Here is a 23,672-nt window from a genome sequence, read left to right as displayed (position 1 = left end):
TTTATTGTTCTATGTGCCATTCCGAGGATTCCATGGGCCTCTGAAGGAACACTTCTTATGGTACGTGAGTGTCTGTTTCATCCATGGTGACTGATATGAGCAGGGGTGGATGTAGATTGGTAGATACAGTTGTGGCCAAAAGTATTGACCCCCTGCAATTTTGTCAGATAATACTCAGTTTCTTCCTGAAAATGACTGCAAACACTAATTCTTTGGTATTATTATCTTCATTTAATTTGTCTTAAATGAAAAAACACAAAAGAGAATGAAGCAAAAATCAAAACATTGATCATTTCACACAAAACTCCAAAAATGGGCCAGACAAAAGTATTGGCACCCTCAGCCTAATACTTGGTTGCACAACCTTTAGCCAAAATAACTGCGACCAACCGCTTCCGGTAACCATCAATGAGTTTCTTACAATGCTGTGCTGCAATTCTAGACCATTCTTCTTTGGCAAACTGCTCCAGGTCCCTGATATTAGAAGGGTGCCTTCTCCAAAGTGCCATTTTTAGATCTCTCCACAGGTGTTCTGTGGGATTCAGGTCTGGACTCATTGCTGGCCACCTTAGAAGTCTCCAGTGCTTTCTCTCAAACCATTTTCTAGTGCTTTTTGAAGTGTGTTTTGGGTCATTGTCCTGCTGCAAGACCCATGACCTCTGAGGGAGACCCAGCTTTCTCACACTGGGCCCTACATTATGCTGCAAAACTTGTTGGTAGTCTTCAGACTTCATAATGGTTTAGGCTTTTTCAGGTAAGTTTTGGCAAACTCCAGCCTGGCTTTTTTATATCTCGGGGTAAGAAGTGGGGTCTTCCTGGGTCTCCTACCATACAGTCCCTTTTCATTCAGACGCCGACGGATAGTGCGGGTTGACACTGTTGTACCCTCGGACTGCAGGGCAGCTTGAACTTGTTTGGATGTTAGTCGAGGTTCTTTATCCAACATCCGCACAATCTTGCATTGAAATCTCTTGTCAATTTTTCTTTTCCGTCCACATCTAAGGAGGTTAGCCACAGTGCCATGGGCTTTAAACTTCTTGATGACACTGCGCATGGTAGACACAGGACCATTCAGGTCTTTGGAGATGGACTTGTAGCCTTGAGATTGCTCATGCTTCCTCACAATTTGGTTTCTCAAGTCCTCAGACAGATCTTTGGTCTTCTTTCTTTTCTCCATGCTCAATGTGGTACACACAAGGACACAGGACAGAGGTTGAGTCAACTTTAATCCATGTCAACTGGCTGCAAGTGTGATTTAGTTATTGCCAACACCTGTTAGGTGCCACAGGTAAGTTACAGGTGCTGTTAATTACACAAATTAGAGAAGCATCACATGATTTTTCGAACAGTGCCAATACTTTTGTCCACCCTTTTTTATGTTTGGTGTGGAATTATATCCAATTTGGCTTTAGGACAATTCTTTTTGTGTTTTTTTCATTTAAGACAAATTAAATGAAGATAATAATACCAAAGAATTTGTGTTTGCAATCATTTTCAGGAAGAAACTGTGGATTATCTGACAAAATTGCAGGGGTGTCAATACTTTTGGCCACAACTGTAGATTTTTCAGTGTCATGCACCACTCATTAAGCTTCAATTCCAGATAACTGAATTATCATCTCTAGGTTGTACCTCTAAAGATGAATGCCCATTTTTGACCAAGGAGATCTGGCCTTCATTGGTTGATTCATTACATGTCAGATTGGATAAGAAAGATACATATAGTGTAATAAACCATCAGGATCTCCAACTCGATTTCTGTATTTTTTTTTTTTTCAGAACAACTCGCCCAAAAATCAAACAAAATATTTTTACAGACAAAATATTGGAAAACCATAAGGCTTCTTTTTCACATACCGTTTTTTTTTCTGGCCGTTTTTGCGGCCCAATAGATATCTATGGGGCCGCAAAATGGGCCTGCAAAAATTCCACGGTGCGCCATATGGCTGTGAGTGCCGTATTAGCGGCCGTGAAAAAAGATCAAGCCTGCTCGATCTTTTTCACGGCGTACGGACACAGCCCCCATTGAAAATTAACTGTCACTTCCGGTTTTGCGAAACGCCTTCTCTTTTGTCCAATACTTCTTCCATAGTATTGGAAAACTGAAAAGCAGCGAACCGTCTGTTACTGCGGCACACCGCCTCTTTTACGGCGATACGGCCCGCAATAACGTGCCGCAAAAAAAACGGTAAGTGTAAAAGTAGCCTAATAAACTGTTAAAGAGTAACTAAACGTTTGCAAACATTTTTATATTTTTTTTTGTCCCTTTTATATTCTTTTCAGATAGTTGGGGTTCTGGATTCTGAGATCCCCCATGATTGCTTAGAAAATCCCTGTGATGTGCTCAGCTCATTAGACATGAGTGTACATCTGCCTGAACGGGGAACAGATTCCATAGATAGTCCATGTACTCCTGTCTCCTGAGCTGCACACTACTCAGGGGTCCTTCTGAGAAATTGGGTGGGGGTTTGGATTACAAATTCATACAACCTAAAATACGCACGGTGGCTCAGTGGTTAGCACTGCAGCTTTGTAGCGCTGGGGTCCTGGGTTCAAATCCCACCAAGGACAACATCTGCAAGGAGTTTGTATGTTTTCCCTGTGTTTGCGTGGGTTTCCTCCGAGCTCTTCTGCTTCCTATTATTTGCCCATGAATGTGAACTACGACCATGTAGAAATCTTGTTCATGCTTTATCTCATGTCCATAGATGCACTGTTAATATAATATACTGTATATGTAGCGCATTTTTCTATAGGGGTTGTGCAGCCGTTGTTAAATCCCTCCATATTTAAAGGCACAATTTTTAATTGACTTACATGTTTCAAGAATGCTTACTAAGTGTATTTCTGTGTTCACAGAGGCCATGCGAGTAATTTTTGCCAAAATGGGAAGATTTTTCTTTTTACTATTACTAGTGGCAATTGTAGAAAAAACAGTTGAAAGTAAGTGTGAATATTATTTTGCATTCTGTTTATGTTGTATATCTCTAATGTATATTTATTCCTAATGTGTACATAGCACCAATGTACCAGACATAGCACTGCCCCTTGTCTTCGTGCTTAGGCTATATGTGTCCCTATATATAAGGGCATTATGCTGTACTGAATTCACGTTCACGATAAGCGTTCATTTATAGTGAGATATTGTATATACAATGTACAATGTACAATATGTGGTGGAGAGTTCACTCTCACTCATAGTGCTGATGATCCTATAATGGTGGCAGCAGGGATTTCCTCCTGGCACAGTATGGCGCATGGTTGTTGCCTAGTAACGGCTCTCGCGAAGGCTGTATCCGTAGCAATGTCTATTGTAGATATGTCGCTAGAAGGAATATTTACATTACTGATTATGGGGCTAATCACAGTGGCACGATCAATCAAGATCAGCAACAAATAATAGGTATGGCATTGATCTTTCCCCCATTCACACTGGCAATTATCGTTACTATGGTTTTGAGACAAGAATTGTGATTATACTTAGCCAGTGTAGGCAGGCCTTCAGCCTTTAGTTGCACAGCATCCAGCCTCGGGTAAGTCATGCAAACAACTAATTTAGCTTAATTAAGGGTACCGTCACACATAGCGACTCACCAGCGATCCCGACAACGATATCAACGTGTCAGGATCGCTGGTGAGTCGCTATGTGATCGCTGGTGAGCTGTCAAACAGACAGCTTCACCAGCGATCAGCACAGCGACGCCGAGCGCCCGGCGTCGCTGTGTACCTTAGTAACCAGCGCGCTGATGCAGGGAGCTGGTAACTAAGGTACACGTCGGGTATCTGGATCGCCCGTGTGGCAGGGCATGCCTTGGCCGTGGGGTACTCGGAGCCGGGCCCGGTAGATTTCAATGGAAGATGTCACAGTAGCTGTGACCCGGTCCGTGGCCCTGGGCGTCCATTGTGAAAGGGGTTAAGAGTGATGGAATAAAGTTTATAAGTTGATGATTCGTGACGCCACCTGTGGTGTTCGGCAATGAAGGTGTTAAGCCGACGCTGCAGACAGATCCTCTGGGACAGATGGTTTGGTGCAGCAATGATGGTGTAGCCCTCCACAGGCAGGGCTGTAGTCCCAGGGCAGAGTAGATGAAGAGGGTGTAGTGTCTGGCACAGAGATGTAGCAGTGCTGAGTGGGTTGGTGCAGGAATAAGCGGAGGACACCAGGGCATGTAGTTTCAAAGCTTTACTCAGTCTGTTGTGTATACAGGTGCCCGCCTCAGTGCTGTGTCTTTCAGGTCAGAGGCTCAGCCAACCTCCAGGCAAGATGAAGTACTCCATTCCAACACTCCGCCAACATATGTGCCTTTTCTGAACGTCTCCCTTTTGCGCCTATAGTGAAGTACTCTCAGTACTGAGTTACACTGGAGTTACATGTTGCTGTTGTGCCCCCAAGTCTTGTGTGGGAATAAAGTAGTGACAACTTCTATTCCTCCGGTGTCTGCTGCAGGACCATTAGTATCCATACAACCTCGGGGACCGGACCCCGGCCATGCGCTGTGAACTTGGGAAGGGTTCTGCTCTAACCCTAATCCTTAGTCCTCCTCTCCTTACGTTCTGTACTAATCCTTCTTTCTTATGGAGAGAGTCAGGCTTTCCAACAATGTCTATTTCATGTGCCAGTGGACCCAGGTCACTGAGGTCGGCTGCAGCACTTCCTTCATCCATCCCACTCAGGGGATCGTCACTCTTCCAATGACTCTGTCAGACTGACTGAATCTTAAACTCTTCCTGCTCTTTTGGTGCCAACTAAACTCCACCCGCCTCCCAGCACGCTTCGTGTTCCAAGCAGGGAGCCACCAAAGGGTGCTTTGCTACACTACTGTGTTGTGTGGGATGCAGGTGTTGGAGTATGGTCAGGTGTCTTCACTTTACCTGATTGGTGGGGTACCACACCTCAGGAGGAGGTGCAGTACCTCTGTGGCGACTGAACCCTCAGGGGCGCCACATATCTAAGGGACGTGCGTCACTTAGAAACCCGATGTGTACCTTAGTTACCAGCTCCCTGCATCAGCGCGCTGGTAACTAAGGTACACATCGGGTTTCTAAGTGACGCACGTCCCTTAGATACCCGATGTGTACCTTAGTTACCAGCTGATCGCTGGTCTCCCGCCTGTCACACGCAGCGATGCGTGAGGGTCAGCGGGAGACCAGCGATAAAAGAAAAGTCCAGGACTTTCCAAGAGCGATCAGCGATACCGGCAGGGGTGCCGGTCGCTGATCGCTGTCACACACAGCGATCTCGCTGGTGAGATCGCTGTTGTGTCACAAAACTTGAGATCGCTATGTGTACGGGGCCCTTACACTGAAAGATTACTTTGTTGTGTTACGGCTGTGCTGCAGCTAATCAGTGGCTGCTGGTTGTCTGCAGCCTTTAGGGTATGTGCACACGCTGCGGATTCACCTGCGGATTTTTCCGTGCGGATCCGCAGGTAAAACCACAGGTAAAATCGCAGGTAAAGTGACCTGCGGTTTGCCTGCGGTTTTCCCCTGCGGATTGACACCTGGACAATGGAACAGGTGTCAAACCGCAGTGGAATCCGCAGAAAGAATTGACATGCTGTGGATTTCAAACCACAGCTTTTCCGCAGGGAAAAATCAGCAGCATGTGCACTGCAGATTTGAAAACCCATAGGATAACATTATACTGTACACTGCCTGCGGAACTGCTGCGGATCCGCAGAGGCAAATCCACTGCGAATCCGCAGCAGAATCCGCAGCGTGTGCACACACCCTTAGGCTGTGTGCACACGCTGCGGATTTTGCTGCGGTTCCGCAGCGGTTTTGGCCGCTGCGGACCCGCAGCAGTTTTTGCTGCGGTGTACAGTACCATGATTCCCTATGGGAATCAAAAACCGCAGTGCAGACGGTGTGGATTTTTCCGCGCGGTTTATCTGCGGTTTTCAATCCGCAGAAAGAATTGACATGTCAATTCTTTCTGCGGATTCTCCTGCGGTTTGCCATCTCCTCCATTGAGGAGATGAAAAACCGCAGGGCAAAACCGCAGAGCAATCCGCAGGTAAAACCGCAGGTCTTTTGACCTGCGGTTTCACCTGTGGATTTTACAAAATCCGCGCGGATGAATCCGCACATAATCCGCAGCGTGTGCACACAGCCTTAACCTCTGATGAAATATTGGTGAGCTACAGCCGATCAGCGGCGGCCTCTCATTTGCTGCAACCGGCATATGACACAACAATGACATGTCACCCACTAGGAAAAGCAACACAGATGATGCTGGAACCGCAACGCTGCTGGAGGAGAGTTAATATACAAAATAAGCTCAACATAAAGTTTCTTTCATGTAGTTTGGTGTCTTATTTATTAATGTCCTTATGGAAATTCTTTGCATCTAGGTTCACAGAACTGAATGGGCATTCCTGTCCTTAGACTGTTAAATCTACATTTCCTGCGCACTTCTTCATAGAGAGGGATATATAAGTCTCAACATGGGCAATTTTTATTTCCAGGAATGAGGTGTCCTCTGATAATTTTGAATGTCATGACGGTGACCCACTTTTTGACCAATATTCATTACTATTTACAAACTCCACATTACATTATTTGTTCATTCGGATCTTCATAGAATGACTATGCCCACCCCTGAATGCATAGTAGGGATGTGGATAGCAAAGCTAAGCTGTGCTACAACACGGGTGTCAGGAAAATGAGGATGCCATGAGAGGGTTTAGGGTAGGGCTGCTGAGCAATTAATTTTCCCGAGGGGCCACATGAGAGACTGTGAATGCTGTGGCGGGCCAAACCAAATAGGCTGAAATTAATTTTGCTTAATATTAAAATTAACATAGTATAATTATGATATTGTGGTACCGTGTTAGCCAGAAAAATCGATGTGAATACTTTTCTGCCCAATGATGACAAAAGTATTCTCAGAGTGATGCCTTTATTGGCTAACCAGAAAATACTATATGTTTGCAAGCGTTCGGAGCATAGAGTACCCTTCTTCTTCCTTTTTAATCCTGCCTGAAGAAGGAGCCTCTGTGCTCTGAAAGCTTGCAAACAGTATTTTCTGGTTAGCCTATAAAGGTATCACTCCCAGAATACTTTTGTCATCATTGGGCAGAAAAGTATTCACATCCATAATACAATTAATTTATATTAATTTTATTGCTTAATATTGAGCAGAATTAATTATGCTGACACCCCCCATATAGCTCGCAAACAGCCCCCCATCTACAGTATGAGTCAACACACAGCCCCTATAGACATTATGACCCACACACAGCTCCCTATATGTATTATGATCCCACACAGCCCCATATACAGTATTAACACCCACACAGCTCCCCTATACAGTATGAACCCAAACACACCTCTCCTATATACAGCATAAGTTCACTCACAGCCCCCTCTAAATATGCAGTATGAGCCCATACAGCTTCCCTATGTAAAGTATGAGCCCCCACCCAGCCACCCTATATATAATATGAGCCCTCCTATATACAGACACACATCCACGCATATAAAAAAAACTATAATACAAATATGCACCTCTCTTGCCGTAGGATGCATATAGAGGTCAAACACCTTGCAAAGGAGGGAGGCAACATGGTGTGACCCATGGGCCATTGGTTTCAGCCCTTTGGCTGTCTTGCTGCCCTGGTCGAACTGGAACAACCAGAGGGCCAGATTTGACTTTCAAGCCGGACGTTGCCCAGATCAGGTCTAGGGCAATGTTTTATTAGACAGGGTCACAGGTGTATCTGTTTTTCATGAATTAGGATGATTAAGTACAAATGCAGCTGGTATCAGTGGGGTCTTCAGCATAGCGTAGCTGAAATGTGCTACAACCCAGTTGTCAGATATTTTATTACACAGGGTCATTAGGCGCATAAGAGCATGTTCTCCCAACAGCACTAGAACCACTCTAGGACAAATCCAGTGGTAACGACAGAGAGGAAAGACAGACTTGGTGGGGAGGTAAAGGGGTTTATCTTTAAAGGTTTGATAGCTTCAAATCAGTGCAGATAAAAAAATAGGTTGTATTGGCACACCTGATTAATTCTGTATTTACAGAAAATTGATATGAGACCACAACTGGTAATAACCCTTTAATGATTTGTGACTGTATTTCTATCTGTTATTAGATTGTGGAGTTCCAAATATTATATCCAGTAATTTAATGACAAGAGATGTCTTTAATGGAGAATTTCCTTGGCAAGTCCATGTGAGGCCAGATTTTGGACGCCTTTGCTCAGGCACCATCATTGCTGAATTATGGATTGTGAGCTCTGCAAATTGTTTTACTGAAATGTAAGTGACTCATACAAGACAGACAACTGTGTTATGTTCGCAAACTGCTCTGTTGCAGGATATTTTCAAGGCATCAAATGAAGATCTAATGCTTCATTCCAGATTTAGTAAAAACCAACTAAAAAATCTACATGCCAGCACCGCTCCCGGCATTTTAATCCTCTAAATGCTGCGATCAATATCAATTTCAGCATTTAGTAGAGGGAGGGAGCTCCTGCTCTCTGATTGTCAGCCCTGCAACGTCATCGTGAGGGCCCATCCTTGCCATGGTGACCCAATGTCGTCTTGACTGCATCTGGGTCACCAGAGCTACCAAACAAGCTAGATCATGCTCAGAGTATGATGTAGCAAATTTGCTTGTCAGTGCAGCGCTGACAGTTTGCATAGTATAGGAATGCTCTGCATGTCTATTATATACATCCTGCAAAAAAAGTGAAAGTCCTATAGTGTGACAAATTAAAGTAAAAAAAAAATGAAAAAAATAAATTACAAAATAATAATAACATACCGTATTTTTTGGACCATAAGACGCACTTTTTTGGGGGAAAGTGGGAGGGTGCATTTTATGGTCGCAATATACTCACTTCTGTGGCTGGTGCGGGTGCGGTGGGGCTCTGTGGTAAGGTGGTGGCGGCGGGCTGTGCTTCGGTGCAGGGGCAGCGGCTCTCTGTTCTCCGTGGGAGGGTTCCGTCGGCATTTCCTCAAAGACCGGAGGCTCCCCGCACATCTGTTGCTGCCATGTTGCGGTGGCCTCCGGGAACATGGATGCCGGGAAGATGGCCGCCGGTCCGGGGACGGCGCATGCTCAGGTACAGATCTCGTCCCAAGATCTCGGGAGAGGAGATTCAAATCTCGTCCCGAGATCTCATCTCTCGAGATCTCAGGATGAGATCTGAACCTGAGCATGCGCCGTCCTCGGACCGGCGTCCATGTTCCAGGAGGCCACCGCAACATGGCAGCAACAGATGTGCGGGGGCCTCCGGTCTTTGAGGAAATGCCGCTGGAGCCGCTGCCCCTGCACCGGAGCACAGCGCCCCTGCATCGGAGCACAGCACCCAGCACCCCAGCACAGTACCGCAGCACGCACAGCACCGCAGCACAGTACCCCAAGACAGCAGCACAGTACCCCAGCACAGCACCCCTTCCCCAGCACAGTACCGCAGCACAGCAGCACAGTACTGCAGCGCCCCAGCACAGCACCCCTTCCCCTGCACAGTATCCCAGCACCGCAGCACAGTACCCCAGCACCGCAGCACAGTGCCCCGGCACAGTACCACAGCACAGCACCGCAGCGCCCCAGCACAGTACCCCAGGACAGCAGCACAGTACCCCAGCACCGCAGCGCTCCAGCACAGCACCCCTTCCCCAGCACAGTACCGCAGCACAGCGCCCCAGCATAGCACCCCTTCCCCAGCACAGCAGCATAGCGTCCCAGCACAGTACCAAGCACAGCGCCCCACCACAGCACAGCACCCCAGCAAAGCCCCCCTTCCCCAGCACCCCTGCCCCAGCACAGCACCCCTGCCCCATCACAGAGCCGCCACCGCACCAGCTTGGGATGGGATTTCCTAGAGGCCACCGCACCAACCTGGAACACCGAACGATCCCTGTGACCACTCCTCCACCTGTGCCGGATCCCTTCCCTGGTAAGCTGAATTCGGACTGTAAGACGGACCCCCATTTGACACATTATTTTTTTCCCTATTTTCCTTCTGAAAATTTGGGATGCGTCTTATGGTCCGGTGCGTCTTATAGTCTGAAAAATATGGTAAATATTTATATATAAATGTGAAAAATGTGTATATATATGAACAACGACAGAGCAAAGTCCAGCAATAACGTGAGCAATCCAGGATGCTGTTAAAAAAATTTTTTCTCTTTCTTTTTATTCATAAATCCATTAAAATACAATGGTCCAAGCAGTTCAAAACAGCAATAACGCAGGAAAGTAGTGCAGATAGGACTACGCGTTTCAGCGGTAAAACCCGCCTTCTTCACGGTCCAGAATCTATATATAGTACCCAGAAATAAATATTGTTATAAATGAAAAAACATGAAAAAGTACACATATTTGGTATTGCCGCATCCAGAATGACCCGATCTATAAAACTGTTCCACTAGTTAACCCCTTTAGTGAACACTGTAAAAAAAAAAAACAAAAAAAAAAACCTAGGAAAAAAATTATGCTATATCATAATACTGCCAAACAAAAAATGGAATAAAACGCGATCAAAAAGACTAATGTATTTAAATATGGTATCTCTGAAAACATCATCTTATCCTGCAAAAAAAGCCGTCAAATAGTTCCATCCACAGAAAAATAACTATATAACTAGTTTTTTTTTATCTGTACATTTTTATTAAAGTTTTATCAACTATTGACAATTATAGAAAAATCCAAAGCATCTTTTACAAAACAAAACAGGAGAAATTGGAAGAAAAGCATTATCTCACCAACAGATCTATTGAAAAGACCAGAGACAATTTAACAAGCCTGTATCTTTCCATACGGACAAACAAAGAGACAAGACACACACCAATGGCAAGGGGAGGGGAAGGAAGAGAGCCAGAACCAGGGGGGAAGAATCAAGGTACAGATATTAATCTAGTCCGATCTCTGTGCCCAGAAATAGTCCCAAGAAGCCCAAACCGAGTCAAAGTTCTCCACATTTGCATTTAGGATTGTCGTCATATACTCCACCCTTTGAATGTCATTTATTCTGTGTAGCAGGTGGAGGAAGGGCGGCGGGGCAACCAGCTTCCAGTTAAGGGCGATCAAACATCTTGCCACGGTAAGAATGTGCGAGAACAGTTTAGCCGACCTTTTCCCCATCCCTTTAGGGGTAAGACTAAGCAAATATATAGTCAGGTCTACAGCCTGCAATGACCCCGCTACCTCCTTCTCTCTCACCACTACCAGTGATATCACCTCAACCAACACCGGAACTGCTGCAACCCACCAACCTACTGTCTCCTTCCCCCACCATCCTGTAGCATGTAAGCCTGAAAGGGCAGGGTCCTCTCTCCCCTCTGTATCAGTCTGTCATGGTTAGTTTGTTTACTGTAAGTGATATCTGTAATTTGTATGTAACCCCTTCTCATGTACAGCACCATGGAATCAATGGTGCTATATAAATAAGTAATAATAATAATAATCCCACATTGTAAAAAAACACCTTAGAAATCAATGAGCCCACCTCCCTCCAGAAGCTGCGAATTCTTGGAAGCTGCGAATTCTTGGACATGTCCAGAAAATGTGATACTGCGTACCCACATCAAAGCCGCACCACCAACACACATCTAGAATTGCGGGGTTCAGTCTGTGCAGGAAGTCAGGATTGTGGTACCAGAACATTAAAATCTTATACTGATTCTCTTTATAAAGGGTGCATATGGATGACTTAGCTGCCTTTTCCCAAATGGTATGCCAATTTTGGGTCGAGAGTTCTTTTCTCAGGATAGATTCCCATCTGCTCATATAGGGATGCTTTGGTTGTCGGCCATCTTGAGGCGAACAAAGGATTTTGTAAATATTGGAAATTAAACCTTTGGTCGACGACTCACCCCTGCAAATCCTCTCGAAATCTGTTGGCGGGGAGATTCCCAAAGAGCCAAAAGGGAGTAAGCAAAATGTTTAATCTGTAAGTTCTGGTAGAATTGTTTATTAGTAATGGAGAATCTAAATTTGACCTCGTCAAATGTGAGGAGCCCAAGCGTGTCCCTGTCTACCACATCCGCAAATCTAAACAGACCCGTAGAGGACCAAGGGTGGGCCTTTGCATATTCTAGACTGCTTGGCAACAGGGGTTGAAATATAAAAGAAATTATAGGTGAGTTTGGAGAAACCAAGCCAAACTTCTTCTTATATGAGAACCAGACTTCTCTTGTGAATCGGATGGGGTCTAAAAGGGGCTTCGGGGTCTTTTCAGCCATAATAAAGAATTTGGATGGACTGGCAAAGCCACAGTTTCTCTATTTCCGTCCACTTATTGTATGCCCGGAACGAGGCACATGAAGGGATTCTCCTAAGATGAGCAGCCCGGTAGTATTTAGTAATATCTGGTACCAATAATCCTCCCTGTGACTTAGTGAGACGAGGATACGCCTGGAGATCCGGTGATGACGATCCTTCCAAATGAACCTCATCATAGCTGCCTGAGGAGACTTAAGCTCACTCATGGGAGCCCTGACCGGCAAGGTCTCAAAGTAATAGAGCAGTTTGGGAAGGAGAGACATCTTAAGCGAAGAAATCCTACCTAGTAATGATATCGGGAGCAGCTTCCATTTGTCTAGCAATCTCTTTAATTCATTCAGGAGTGGTGGGAAATTGGAGCTATATAGGTTACCATAGGAGGAGGACAGTTTAACCCCAAGATATTTAATAGTCTCTACTTTCCATCTAAATTTGAAATTTAACTTTAGATTATCTACAGTAGTACATCAGGGGGATGTTCAATGGGAGGGCCGCTGTTTTTGATGTGTTCAGCTTATACTCCGAAAAATCGCCATATTTTTTAAGATCCTCCATCAGGTTAGGTAATGTTATATGAAGATTGCTCAGGGTTAAAAGGACATCGTCTGCAAATAAGGAGATTTTAAACATCTTATTGCGAACTTCTATTCAAGAGTTGTTCGGTTTTTGCTTAGTAATTGCTGCTAATGGCTCGATGCATAAAACATAAAAGGAGCGATAGAGGGCAACGCTGTCGGGTCCCATTTAATATTTTAAATGAAGAGGACGTATGGAAAGGGAGTTTAATTGACGCAGAAGTGGATCTGTACAGTACTCTTATAGCTGTCAAAAAAGGGCCCGAAAAGCCAAAGATCTTTAAAGTCTCGAACATGAAGGACCAGTTAAGATGGTCAAATGCCTTTTCAGCATCTAGACTCAATATCAGGGACTGTAGTTTGTTTTTGTTAGACTTGATAGATGTGGCTATCGCCCTTCTAGTGTATTCCCCCTGTCGTTTAGGAACAAAACCCACCTGGTCCTTTTTGATAAGCTGAGGAAGCCAGCAATTCAGTCTATTGGCCAATAAACAGGTGAAAACCTTAAAATCGGAATTAATATACAGTATAGTTTTATGATGTAAAAGCACCAAAACATAAAAAAAGATATAAATGTGATATCGCTGTAATCATACTGACCCGAAGAATAAAACTGCCTTATCAATTTCACCACATGCAGAACGGCTTAAAAAAATCCCCAGAAAACAATTACTGAATTGCTGGTTTTTTGTTAATTCTGCCTCCCAAAAATCGTAATAGAAAGTGATTTAAAAATGTCATGTGCCAGAAAAGGGTACCAATAAAAACGTCCACTGGTACCGTAAAAAACAAGCCCTCACATTACTCTGTTAGCCAAAATATAGAAAAATTATAGCTATCAAAATATGGCAATGCAAAAACTAGTTTTTGCAAAAAAAAGTGTTTTTTAGTGTATGACAGCAGCAGAACATAAAAAAACTATATAAATCTGGCATCACTGTAATCGCACCGACCCAAAGAATAAAGTCACCTAATCACTTATACTGCACGAGAAATACAGTGGGGGAAAAAAGTATTTAGTCAGCCACCAATTGTGCAAGTTCTCCCAGTTAAAAAGATGAGAGGCGCCTGTAATTGACATCATAGGTAGATCACAACTATGAGAGTCAAAATGAGAAAACAAATCCAGAAAATCACCTTGTCTGATTTGGCAACATTTATTTAGCAAATTATGGTGGAAAATAAGTATTTGGTCACCTAAAAACATGCAAGATTTCTGGCTCTCATAGACCTGTTACTTCTTCTTTAAGAGGCTCCTCTGTCCTCCACTCATTACCTAAAGTAATGGCACCTGTTTGAACTTGTTTGAACTCATCGTGGGAGCGTAACCAAAACAATAACAGAAAACACTCCAGGAAAAATGCTAACAAAATACTTTATGAAACTTTAACAAATCGCTAACCAAAAACACTTCAAGCCCCCCAAAAATTCTAGAAACCACCACATAGAAGTTTTCTTTCCAGACACGTTGCGCCTTCGAAATACTACCTCAAAAAAAAAATCTGTCTGCACGTAGTATTACTGTTTGCAAAAAAGTGTAGATAAAATTGAAATGTGAACTGAACCTAGTGAGATTGCACTTCTACCACTAACAGTCAAATAGATCTACTTCTTGAAGAAAAGGATAAAGGACGTGAGTGTCTCATTTCATTTATGACCAGTCTTCTAATTTTCTTTAACAATTTTTTATTTTATTTCCCATTTAGGACAAGCACTATAGTTATAGAAACAAAAGATGTGGATATCAACACGCAAGAAAGGATTTATCCAATAACGAGACTGTTACGACATTCAGATTACAATGGAACTTCATTGGAAAACAGTCTGGCATTAATGGAGGTCTCTGACCCTATTGCATTTGATGAATTTGTCATGTCGGCATGCTTCCCTGATGATGAACTGCTAAAAACTGACCGCTTTGTCAACTGCTTGGTAACAACAGTAGAAGAAATCACACAAGGTGATGTATATAAAGGAGGGCTAAAATTTTTCCGATATGGAGATGAGAAAAAAAAACAACAAAAAAACAATATGTGAATAAGGCCTTATAGTGATTTAACACATGCTGTTTTAATGCAGCAGCTGTTGCAGTCTTTTTTTCTAAGATAAATAGAGCAGTTTTTATAGAAAAGCTCTCTTTTTATACTATTCTTTTCTTGCTGGCTTTGGCTGAAAAAAAAAGCATAATTAAATCCACCCTACAACGTCTTTCATAGTGGTTTCATATACAATGTTTTTAGGGAAAATTCTGTGGTTTGGCCTTTTTTTTGGGGGGGGGGATAAAAACTGCTACAGACAGATGTTGACTGTATGTGAATATTAGGTTTTTAAAAGGGTTTTCCAATTATTTTTTGGCAGCCATAAAAAAACCTCAGTTATATGTACCCTCTGCAGGTCCAGTGATGCCTCTCCAATGCTGTCCCCAAGCTGCAGTGGTGATGTCACGACTATAACACATGCAACGGTTGCAGCCAGTCATTGGGTTCAGTAGTTTTGCCAAGGTGGTTGGCATGAGATTATTGAGGTCAGTGGTTGAGCGCTGGAGTCATGTGCGCTCAACAAAAATCGGGGCAGCAACGGAGAGGCGGTGCTGGACCTGCAGAGGATAACAATAGCTGAGTTTCTAATTTTTATATGTTTGGCATTTGGAAGCCTACAGAAACGCATTTTTTAAGACGCTTTTGTGGCAGCTCTCTTGCCGACACCTTTTACTTTATACTTTCCACTAGTAAGCTGCCAAAAACAGTTAAGAGAAGTGATATAAGATGGAGCAATATGTATTGCAATATAGTTTTGACATTGCTATGCATTGTGTTTGTTTTATGGGGCGCTATAAGGGTATGTTTCCACGTTCAGAATTACATTCGAATTTTCTGCGGATTGAACGCTGTGTACAGCCGCAGCGTTTAATCCGCAGCGTCCAGATGTTACATCATAGTGGAGGGGATTTTATGAAATCCCGTCTCCACTATGTGTCCTAATATGCGGGTGACACACCCGCGAAACCGGACATGTGACGCGTCCTTTTATTCTTTTTGTTAGGGTACAAAAAAGAATTTAAAAAATGATTCAAAACCATATCCGATCTGAAGACCTTCTGAAACAGTTTTTAATGTGGATTGTGTAGCAGGATCCTGCTACAAAATCCGTGTAAAACATGCTGTGCGAATTTATATCCTACTCAATTCTAGGTTGATATGAAAGAGACGTTGGTTGTTTGCCATACCATTTTTTTTTCAGTACATGTGTTGGCAGTTATTTTTACAGATAGATCACAGATGCATTATAATTACCGGTAATAGGCTTTTCATATGTCCTTTTTTTTTTCTTGTGGACCAATTTTTTACTAAAAAATTGAGGCATTTCCTACGCTGATCTGCAAGATGGAGGAATCTGGCCATTGCCAGTGAATGGCCCCTGAAACCCCCCCAAAAAAACATGTAATTGTGTGCTGTCTGTTCTCTACTGTTAAATGGAAGGAGAAGCTAAGAAATGTGTTACTTCATATGAAAAAAAAAATGCAGCCAGGATTGTAAAAACTCACATGAACTAAAAATTGATCCTGTAAATGAAACCTTGTGTGCGCACAAAAGGTCTTACAACCGACCTGAAAAAGAGCTAAAAAAAACAAAAAGATTGAATATATGCACAGCAATATCACCTTGACTTGCATGTGTACATGTTCCATCTTTTTGTAACTTCTTTTAACCACTTCAGGCTTCGAATGTCTTGAAGCAGCTAAAAGAAGTGACCAGTTCATTCTTCTGGTGGTTTGCAGTTGGAGGCAGCCACTATCTGATATATTAAATAAAAAGAAAACTCACAGAGCCCACTTTAGGAAAACCCCTGGAGGTATTTATCTGACATATCTTCGTTTAGCAAAAATGATTCCTGTACATTGGCGTCTAAAAGACACCATGTGCACGTACTCATGGACATCTCTCTTTTCAGGTGGACCTGGTGATGCTGAATGGGTACTGAAGAAGATCTTGTTTAATCCCACTGTGCCATGTCCAAATAAGAACTTGACTGATATAATCTGTGCCACAGCTAGCAATGGAGACATTTCTGATTGTACAGTAAGTTTAACGTATTACCTGAAATTGAATTTCCCTTCAATCCATTCGGTATGTTCTTGTTGGGTAACATATAGTGGTAAGCCTATTTACACCGTAAACTAATGCTAATAAGGTGGTTGACCAATACTTAATTATTAATGGCCTATTCTTTGGACAGTTCATTAATACTAGATCGGTGGGTGTCTGACTTCCAGCACCCCTACTGAACAGCTATTTGTAGCATTAGCAATAGCTGGATATAAATCGTATACAAAACGAGAACATCAAGACTCCGCACACCATGTTGTTGAAGTTCTAGCAAGCTGCAGCTTATCTCTACTGCAGAAGATCGGAGCTGAGCTACGGTACCCAAGAACAGCCACTAACAAGGACCTCAAGTGCTGAGGGATGTCAAAAATAAAGGCTGATGAAAATCGTTCCGATAAACAAGCAGGCAAGCAGCCACTTACAACGATGGTACTGCAACTAACGTGTATGAACGCACAACATGTTGTTCGTTGGCACAGATAGTCTAGAACAGGGTTCCCCAACTCCGGTCCTCAAGGCCCACCAACAGGTCATGTTTTCAGGATTACCTTAGTATTGCCAAGGTGATAATTGCATCACCTGTACAATACAAGGGAAATCCTGAAAACATGACCTGTTGGTGGGCCTTGAAGACTGGAGTTGGGGAACCCTGGTCTAGAACAGCAGACAACCAGTTTGAGTGCCATTACTATCAAAACGGCAAGATTCCAGTGGGCAAAAAAATGCAGATGTTGGATCACTTGGCAGTTGATAAACATTTCTGGCATGCCCAAGGATGGGTCAGAATTTGGCTCCCGCAGCATGAATTGATTATTCCTCCCTGTTGAGTGTCAAAAGTTAAAGCTGGTGGAGGTGAAGTAACAGTGTTGGAAATGTTTTCATGGCACATCCTAGATCCTCATTTACCTTTGGGTGTATGTTTTATACAGTAGGGCTTACCTAAGCATTGGGGATGACCAAGTTCACTCTTTATGCTAGAAGGACTTTCAGCAAGACATTGCACCATGTCACAAGGGTCGTATAAGTTATGGATTGGTTCCAGGAACATGACAGTGACTTTTCCTTGCATCCTGGGATGTAACATTCTGCAGCTCTTAATCATATTTATTTACTTTATTCATTAATTCCACAGCGCTTTACAAACATTATTGGCACTGTCCACATTGGGGCTCACAATCTAGAATCCCTATTAGTAAATGCAAACACAGGGAGAACATACGAACTCCTGGCAGATGTTGTCCTCGGTGGGATTTGAACCCAGGACCCCAGGAAGGCTGCAGTGCTATCCACTGTGCTGCCCATATAGAGCAGTATGAGATTTAGTTGAATGGGTTGTTCAGAGCAGTTATCACCTCCTAATTTGTGGCCAATGTGAGAAGCTACTATTCTGTCCAGATGGGCTTATATTCCTGCAAAACAATTTCAGTGGCTAGTGGAATTGATATCATATACAAATCTGAAGGCCAACGAAGGTTCAACATGCTATTAAATGGGTCTCTATAATAAACTCGCCAATTTATTATTGTGTCTAGAGCCAAAATAATGATATCACATTATTGAAGACTTTCTAGCTCAGACACACAAACACAATGTCATGATCTCAGTGCGGGTTTGACTCGCACACGTGGGGTTAATGTCTGGAACCAGTGCTGATGACTGGCATTTCTGGGGTTAAAGGTATTGATCCCAGTGCAGGCTTACCTGCACACCTGGGGCTATGATTGTGGCCTCTCCCTGGTTCTGGGAGAGGCTTCTTATAGCCTCAGAATGCTCCCATCCCCGTCAGTTATACTTTCGCCCTTGACATTGTGTGGTGACCCCTGAGTGTGTTTGTGCTGTGTTCTGGTTGCTTGATTCTCTGTGTACAACTCGGTCTGTTCTCTGGATATTGCTTTGGATCCTGCTTGGTACCTTCTATGTCTGTTTGGTTTTGACTTCTGCTTGGCCCTGACTATCCGTTCTGTCTCATCCCTGGTACTTTACTGATATCTCTGTGTATGACCTCTGTTTTGCCTGACTGAGTATTTCTGTATAGTGTCCTGCCATCTCTGAAAGCAGGACGCTAAGCCCCGCCCCCTTGCAGTCACATGACCGTAGGTCCTGTGACTGCTTGCTAAACTTCAGCGTCCACAGGTCCTGTGTATCTGTACTTTCCGGCTGTACCTGACCCCGGGCCCCCTACAGTGCGGGTGAGTCACTGCTCAGCGGAGGCTGCACGCCGGCGCTGACAGGATCCTGACATTATAACTGACCGTTAAGTTTTTTGGGTTTTTTTTCTTTCTCTGCTGAGAAATATGGATCCCATACAATCTCTTGCTGAGCAAATTAAAAATCTGAGTCAGATGTTTTAGGGTTTATCTCTGGAGCAGCAAGCTCTGGCTCGTTCTCAGCAGCAGGTTTCTGAGACAGTGCGGGGGGCTTTAGCTGCTGGGTCTCTGGGGGCTGGGGCGAGTGATGTTGTTTTGGTGTCCCCAGAACCACCTGTTAAACTGCCTGACTTCTTTTCTGGGAACAAAAAGGAGTTCAGGGTCTTCATGGAGGGGTGCAAACTCTTCTTTAGTTTGAGGCCACGTTCCTCTGGGGATGAAAGTCAGAAGGTTGGGGTCATTATGTCTCTGTTAAGAGGGTCCCCACAAGCTTGGGCTTTCTCCCTTCCTCCCACTGCCCCTGAGAGAGTGCCTGTGAATGCGTTTTTTGAGGCCCTCGGGCACATATATGATGAGCCGGACCGAGTGCGATTGGCAGAGAACATGGTGATGAGTGTCTGTCAGAGAAAACACTAGGCTGAGTGGTTTTGTACAGAATTCCGCCGCTGGGCCGCAGAGGTCTCTTGGGATGACGACGCACTCCGAGGACTCTTTCGCAGAGGCTTGTCCGAGCGGTTACAGAATGCCTTGGCATTACATCTCCCACCTAACTCACTCGAGGACGCCATGACCCAGTCCGTCCGGATGGACCGCAGGCTGCGGGCCAGGGGGGTGATGCAGGTGGAGACTCCATTGTTCCCTAGTGTTTCTGTGCCCATGGACGTAGGGGCTCTCTCCCTGAAGGAAAAGGAGAAACAACGCCGGAGAGAAAAGCAGTTATGCTTCTACTGCGGTAAAACGGGACATTGGAAAAGGGAGTGTCCTGATTGTCCATCCTCAACCCGGTCGACGGGAAACGACTAGGTCTTGGTAGTCAGCGGGGAGACTACTCAGACCCTCAGGTACCCTTTTCCTCTTTTCTAAGGTGTTGCTTCATGTGGAACTGTTAGTGGATGATTGTTGTTTTCCCTCTACAGCTTTCGTGGACTGCGAGTCATCCATCAATCTCATTGACTCCCAATTGGTCACATGCTGTAAGATAGGGACAGTTAGACTTAAGGTTCCGATCAAAGTGGTGGCCATTGACTCCTCCCCCTCACTAAAGAGGGAATTCTCTTTATGTCTGACTTGTTTTCGCTCAAAGTGGGCGCTACCCATGTGGAAAAATTAAGTTGTTTGGTTCTGGACAATCTACCAGCAGGATTGGTGTTGGGCATGCCCTGGTTACAACGCCATAACCCAGTCATGGAACTGGAAATGACTGGAAAACGGGGGAGATTGTTCAGTGGGGGTTTAATGATTCGATGTTATGTGATAAGTCTTTACTATTGGTTGAACCTGTTAAATCTGTATCTGTGTCATCTGTCGAGCTGGAAGGTATTCCGGAGTACCTGAAAGAATTCGAAGATGTGTTCTCTGAAAGCGAGGCCGAGACGTTGCCGCCACATAGACCCTTTGACTGCGCTATCGAGTTAGTCCCGGGGGCTAAATTGCCTAAAGCCCGTCTGTTTAATTTATCTGGCCCTGAGCGCTTGGCCATGAAAGATTACATTGCTGAGAGTCTTCGCAAAGGACACATACGTCCCTCAGTCTCACCTGTGGCGGCAGGGTTTTTTTTGTAAAGAAAAAAGATGGTGGTTTACGTCCCTGGCTCGATTTTCATGAGCTCAACAAGATTACTGTACGTAATACGTACCCCCTTCCGTTGATTCCCGATTTGTGTGTTACCAACATTCAGGGGGCCCAGTCACGGGCCCCGGCGGCCAAGCCGGAGGGTAAGTTGTTTGTCCCAGAGCAACTTCGCCTGAAACTCTTGCAGGAGTTCCATGAATCCAAGCTGAGTGCTCACCCTGGTATTTCAGCCACGCGTCTTTCGGTGGATAGGATCTTTTGGTGGCCTACCCTTGGTTCGGACATAAAAAAATTCATTGCTGGTTGTGTTGTCTGCGCTCGTTCTAAAAGCTCTCATAGCCGGCCGGCAGGGGAGCTGATGCCCTTGGCAGTGCCCGAAAGACCATGGACTCACTTATCCATGGATTTTGTTACCAATCTCCCTCCATCTTAGGGTAATACAGTGGTATGGGTAGTGGTGGACAGGTTTTCTAAGCAGGCTCATTTTGTACCCCTGTCCGCACTACCGTCAGCTGAGACGTTGTCCAGGTTGTTTGTGCAGCATGTGATCCGGTTGCATGGGGTACCCCTGAATGTGGTGTCTGATTGTGGTGTGCAGTTTGTGGCTAAGTTTTGGCGTGCTTTCTGCAAAAAATTAGGGATGTCTCTGTCCTTTTCGTCTGCATACCATCCTGAGAGACGGTCAGACGGAGCGCACTAACCAGTCTCTGGAACAGATCCTCAGGTGTCTAACCTCTGCTAGACTGAATGACTGGTGCGATGCACTGCTGTTGGCTGAATTTGCCTTCAATAGTCGGGTGAGTCAATCCACGGGTATGACTCCTTTTTTGATCAATTATGTCCTCATTTTGGTGAGTTTTCTCGTCTGGACTCTGGGTGTCCCGGGGCTGAGGGCTCTGTTCAGCGATTACAGAATACGTGGGCAGAAGTTCAGCAGAGTATATCTAGGTCTCAGGGCAGGTATAAGTTTTTCGCGGACATGAAACGAACACCAGGGCCCACGTTTCTGGTTGGAGACAAGGTTTGGCTCTCCATGCGAAACATTAAGTTGACGGTTCCTTCAGCCAAGTTGGGGCCCAAATTCATTGGCCCATACAAGATTGTGGAAAAAAATCAATCCAGTGGCGTATAGGCTGTGCCTTCCACCCTCTTTCAAGATCCCTATCGTCTTCCACAAATCTCTACTGAAACCTTTTGAAGCAGTCCGGGGAGACTCCGAGTCCGCTGCTCCTCCTGTTTTGGTCGAGGGGCAGGTGGAGTACGAGGTTGGTCATATCGTAGATTCCAGGTTGGTGCAGCGGTCGGTACAGTACCTGGTTCATTGGAAGGGGTATGGACCGGAAGACAGGTCCTGGGTACCGGCCCGGTTGATGCTTGCTGATCGTCTGGTGCGGGCTTTCCATGCTAAGTACCCGGGCAAGCCTGGGGGTCCAGAGGCCCCCCATTGAGAGGGGGGTACTGTCATGATCTCAGTGCGGGTTTGACTCGCACACGTGGGGTTAATGTCTGGAACCAGTGCTGACTGGCATTTCTGGGGTTAAAGGTTGTGATCCTAGTGCAGGCTTACCTGCACACTTGGGGCTATGATTGTGGCCTCTCCCTGGTTCTGGGAGAGGCTTCTTATAGCCTCAGGACGCTCCCATCCCCGTCAGTTATACTTTCGCCCTTGGCATTGTGTGGTGACCCCTGAGTATGTTTGTGCTGTGTTCTGGTTGCTTGATTCTCTGTGTACGACTCGGTCTGTTCTCTGGATATTGCTTTGGATTCTGCTTGGTACCTTCTATGTCTGTTTGGTTTTGACTTCTGCTTGGCCCTGACTATCCGTTCTGTCTCATCCCTGGTACTTTACTGATATCTCTGTGTATGACCTCCGTTTTGCCTGACTGAGTATTTCTGTATAGTGTCCTGCCATCTCTGAAAGCAGGATGCTAAGCCCCGCCCCTTGCAGTCACATGACCATAGGTCCTGTGACTGCTTGCTAAACTTCAGCGTCCACAGGTCCTGTGTATCTGCACTTTCCGGCTATACCAGACCCCGGGCCCCCTACAGTGCGGGTGAGTCCCTGCTCAGCGGAGGCTGCACGCTGGCGCTGACAGGATCCTGACACACAACAGTTGGTTAAATAGTGTAAGTCCTTGTAGATGTATTTTTTTTTATATAAACCCACACCCCTGGGAGAGGAATACATTTGGTTTTGAATATCTTTACCAACAATTTATATTTCTAAACAGGTAAACAGTGGTGATCCTCTAATGTGCCAGTATGCAAGGACCAAAGTCTGGACAGTGGTAGGAATAGCAGCTCTTGAGGAGACAAATTGCAACTCAACAGTGATATTTGCCAGGATTGCCAGCTATATTACTTGGGTTAAAGAAAGCACAGAACTCGAGGGGAAGCCTTTCATTCCCAACTTAAACTCAGAAGAAGAGTTAACGCAAGATGAATCTAATAACAAAAAACTTGCAAACAGTGTATACTATGAAGAAACTCCTTCTGAAGATTATGATGAAAATATAGACAGCCGACCACTTAACAAGGAGAAAAGATTAGAGGCTGGGGAGATGATGGCTTTATTTTTCACTCAAGCGTTATTTATCATCCTTGCAATATAAAACTTAATTCACGATTCTTCCAAAAATCAGGATTTTTTTTCTTTTTCATCCTTAACAGATTCAACTGGAAGTCTACAAAGGAAGATACAAGATACTCCCTCTGATGATTATTGTTGAATGGATTAAGGCTCATTCAGACATCCGGGTCAATTGGTCCAAGCACCGATCACAATACACGGACTGGCTGCAGATCTCCC

General features: G+C 44.6%; 1 protein-coding gene across 1 annotated transcript; it reads left to right on the top strand.

Annotated features, from left to right (window-relative positions):
- On the top strand, positions 1-23,547 carry LOC141063612 (chymotrypsinogen A-like). The gene is made up of 6 exons (XM_073557733.1): positions 1-60; positions 2,860-2,943; positions 8,106-8,271; positions 14,526-14,779; positions 16,771-16,898; positions 23,095-23,547. The coding sequence occupies exons 2-6, from the start codon at positions 2,865-2,867 to the stop codon at positions 23,473-23,475; spliced, it is 1,008 nt and encodes a 335-aa protein (XP_073413834.1). The 5' UTR covers positions 1-60; positions 2,860-2,864; the 3' UTR covers positions 23,476-23,547.
- Positions 23,548-23,672: the final 125 nt, after the last annotated feature.

The sequence above is a fragment of the Dendrobates tinctorius genome, unplaced genomic scaffold (genome assembly GCF_039654945.1).
Source record: "Dendrobates tinctorius isolate UK_male_01 unplaced genomic scaffold, ASM3965494v1 ptg000250l, whole genome shotgun sequence".
NCBI classification, from domain to species: Eukaryota; Metazoa; Chordata; class Amphibia; order Anura; family Dendrobatidae; genus Dendrobates; species Dendrobates tinctorius.
Note: the sequence above shows the minus strand (reverse complement) of the source record. Positions and strands in the feature narration are given on the sequence as shown.

Coding starts and splice junctions, on each gene's coding strand:
- LOC141063612 (XM_073557733.1), top strand. CDS start 2,865: ATGCGAGTAATTTTTGCCAAAATGGGAAGATTTTTCTTTTTACTATTA. Junction 2,944..8,105: donor TGTAGAAAAAACAGTTGAAA/GTAAGTGTGAAT, acceptor ATCTGTTATTAG/ATTGTGGAGTTCCAAATATT. Junction 8,272..14,525: donor GCAAATTGTTTTACTGAAAT/GTAAGTGACTCA, acceptor TTTCCCATTTAG/GACAAGCACTATAGTTATAG.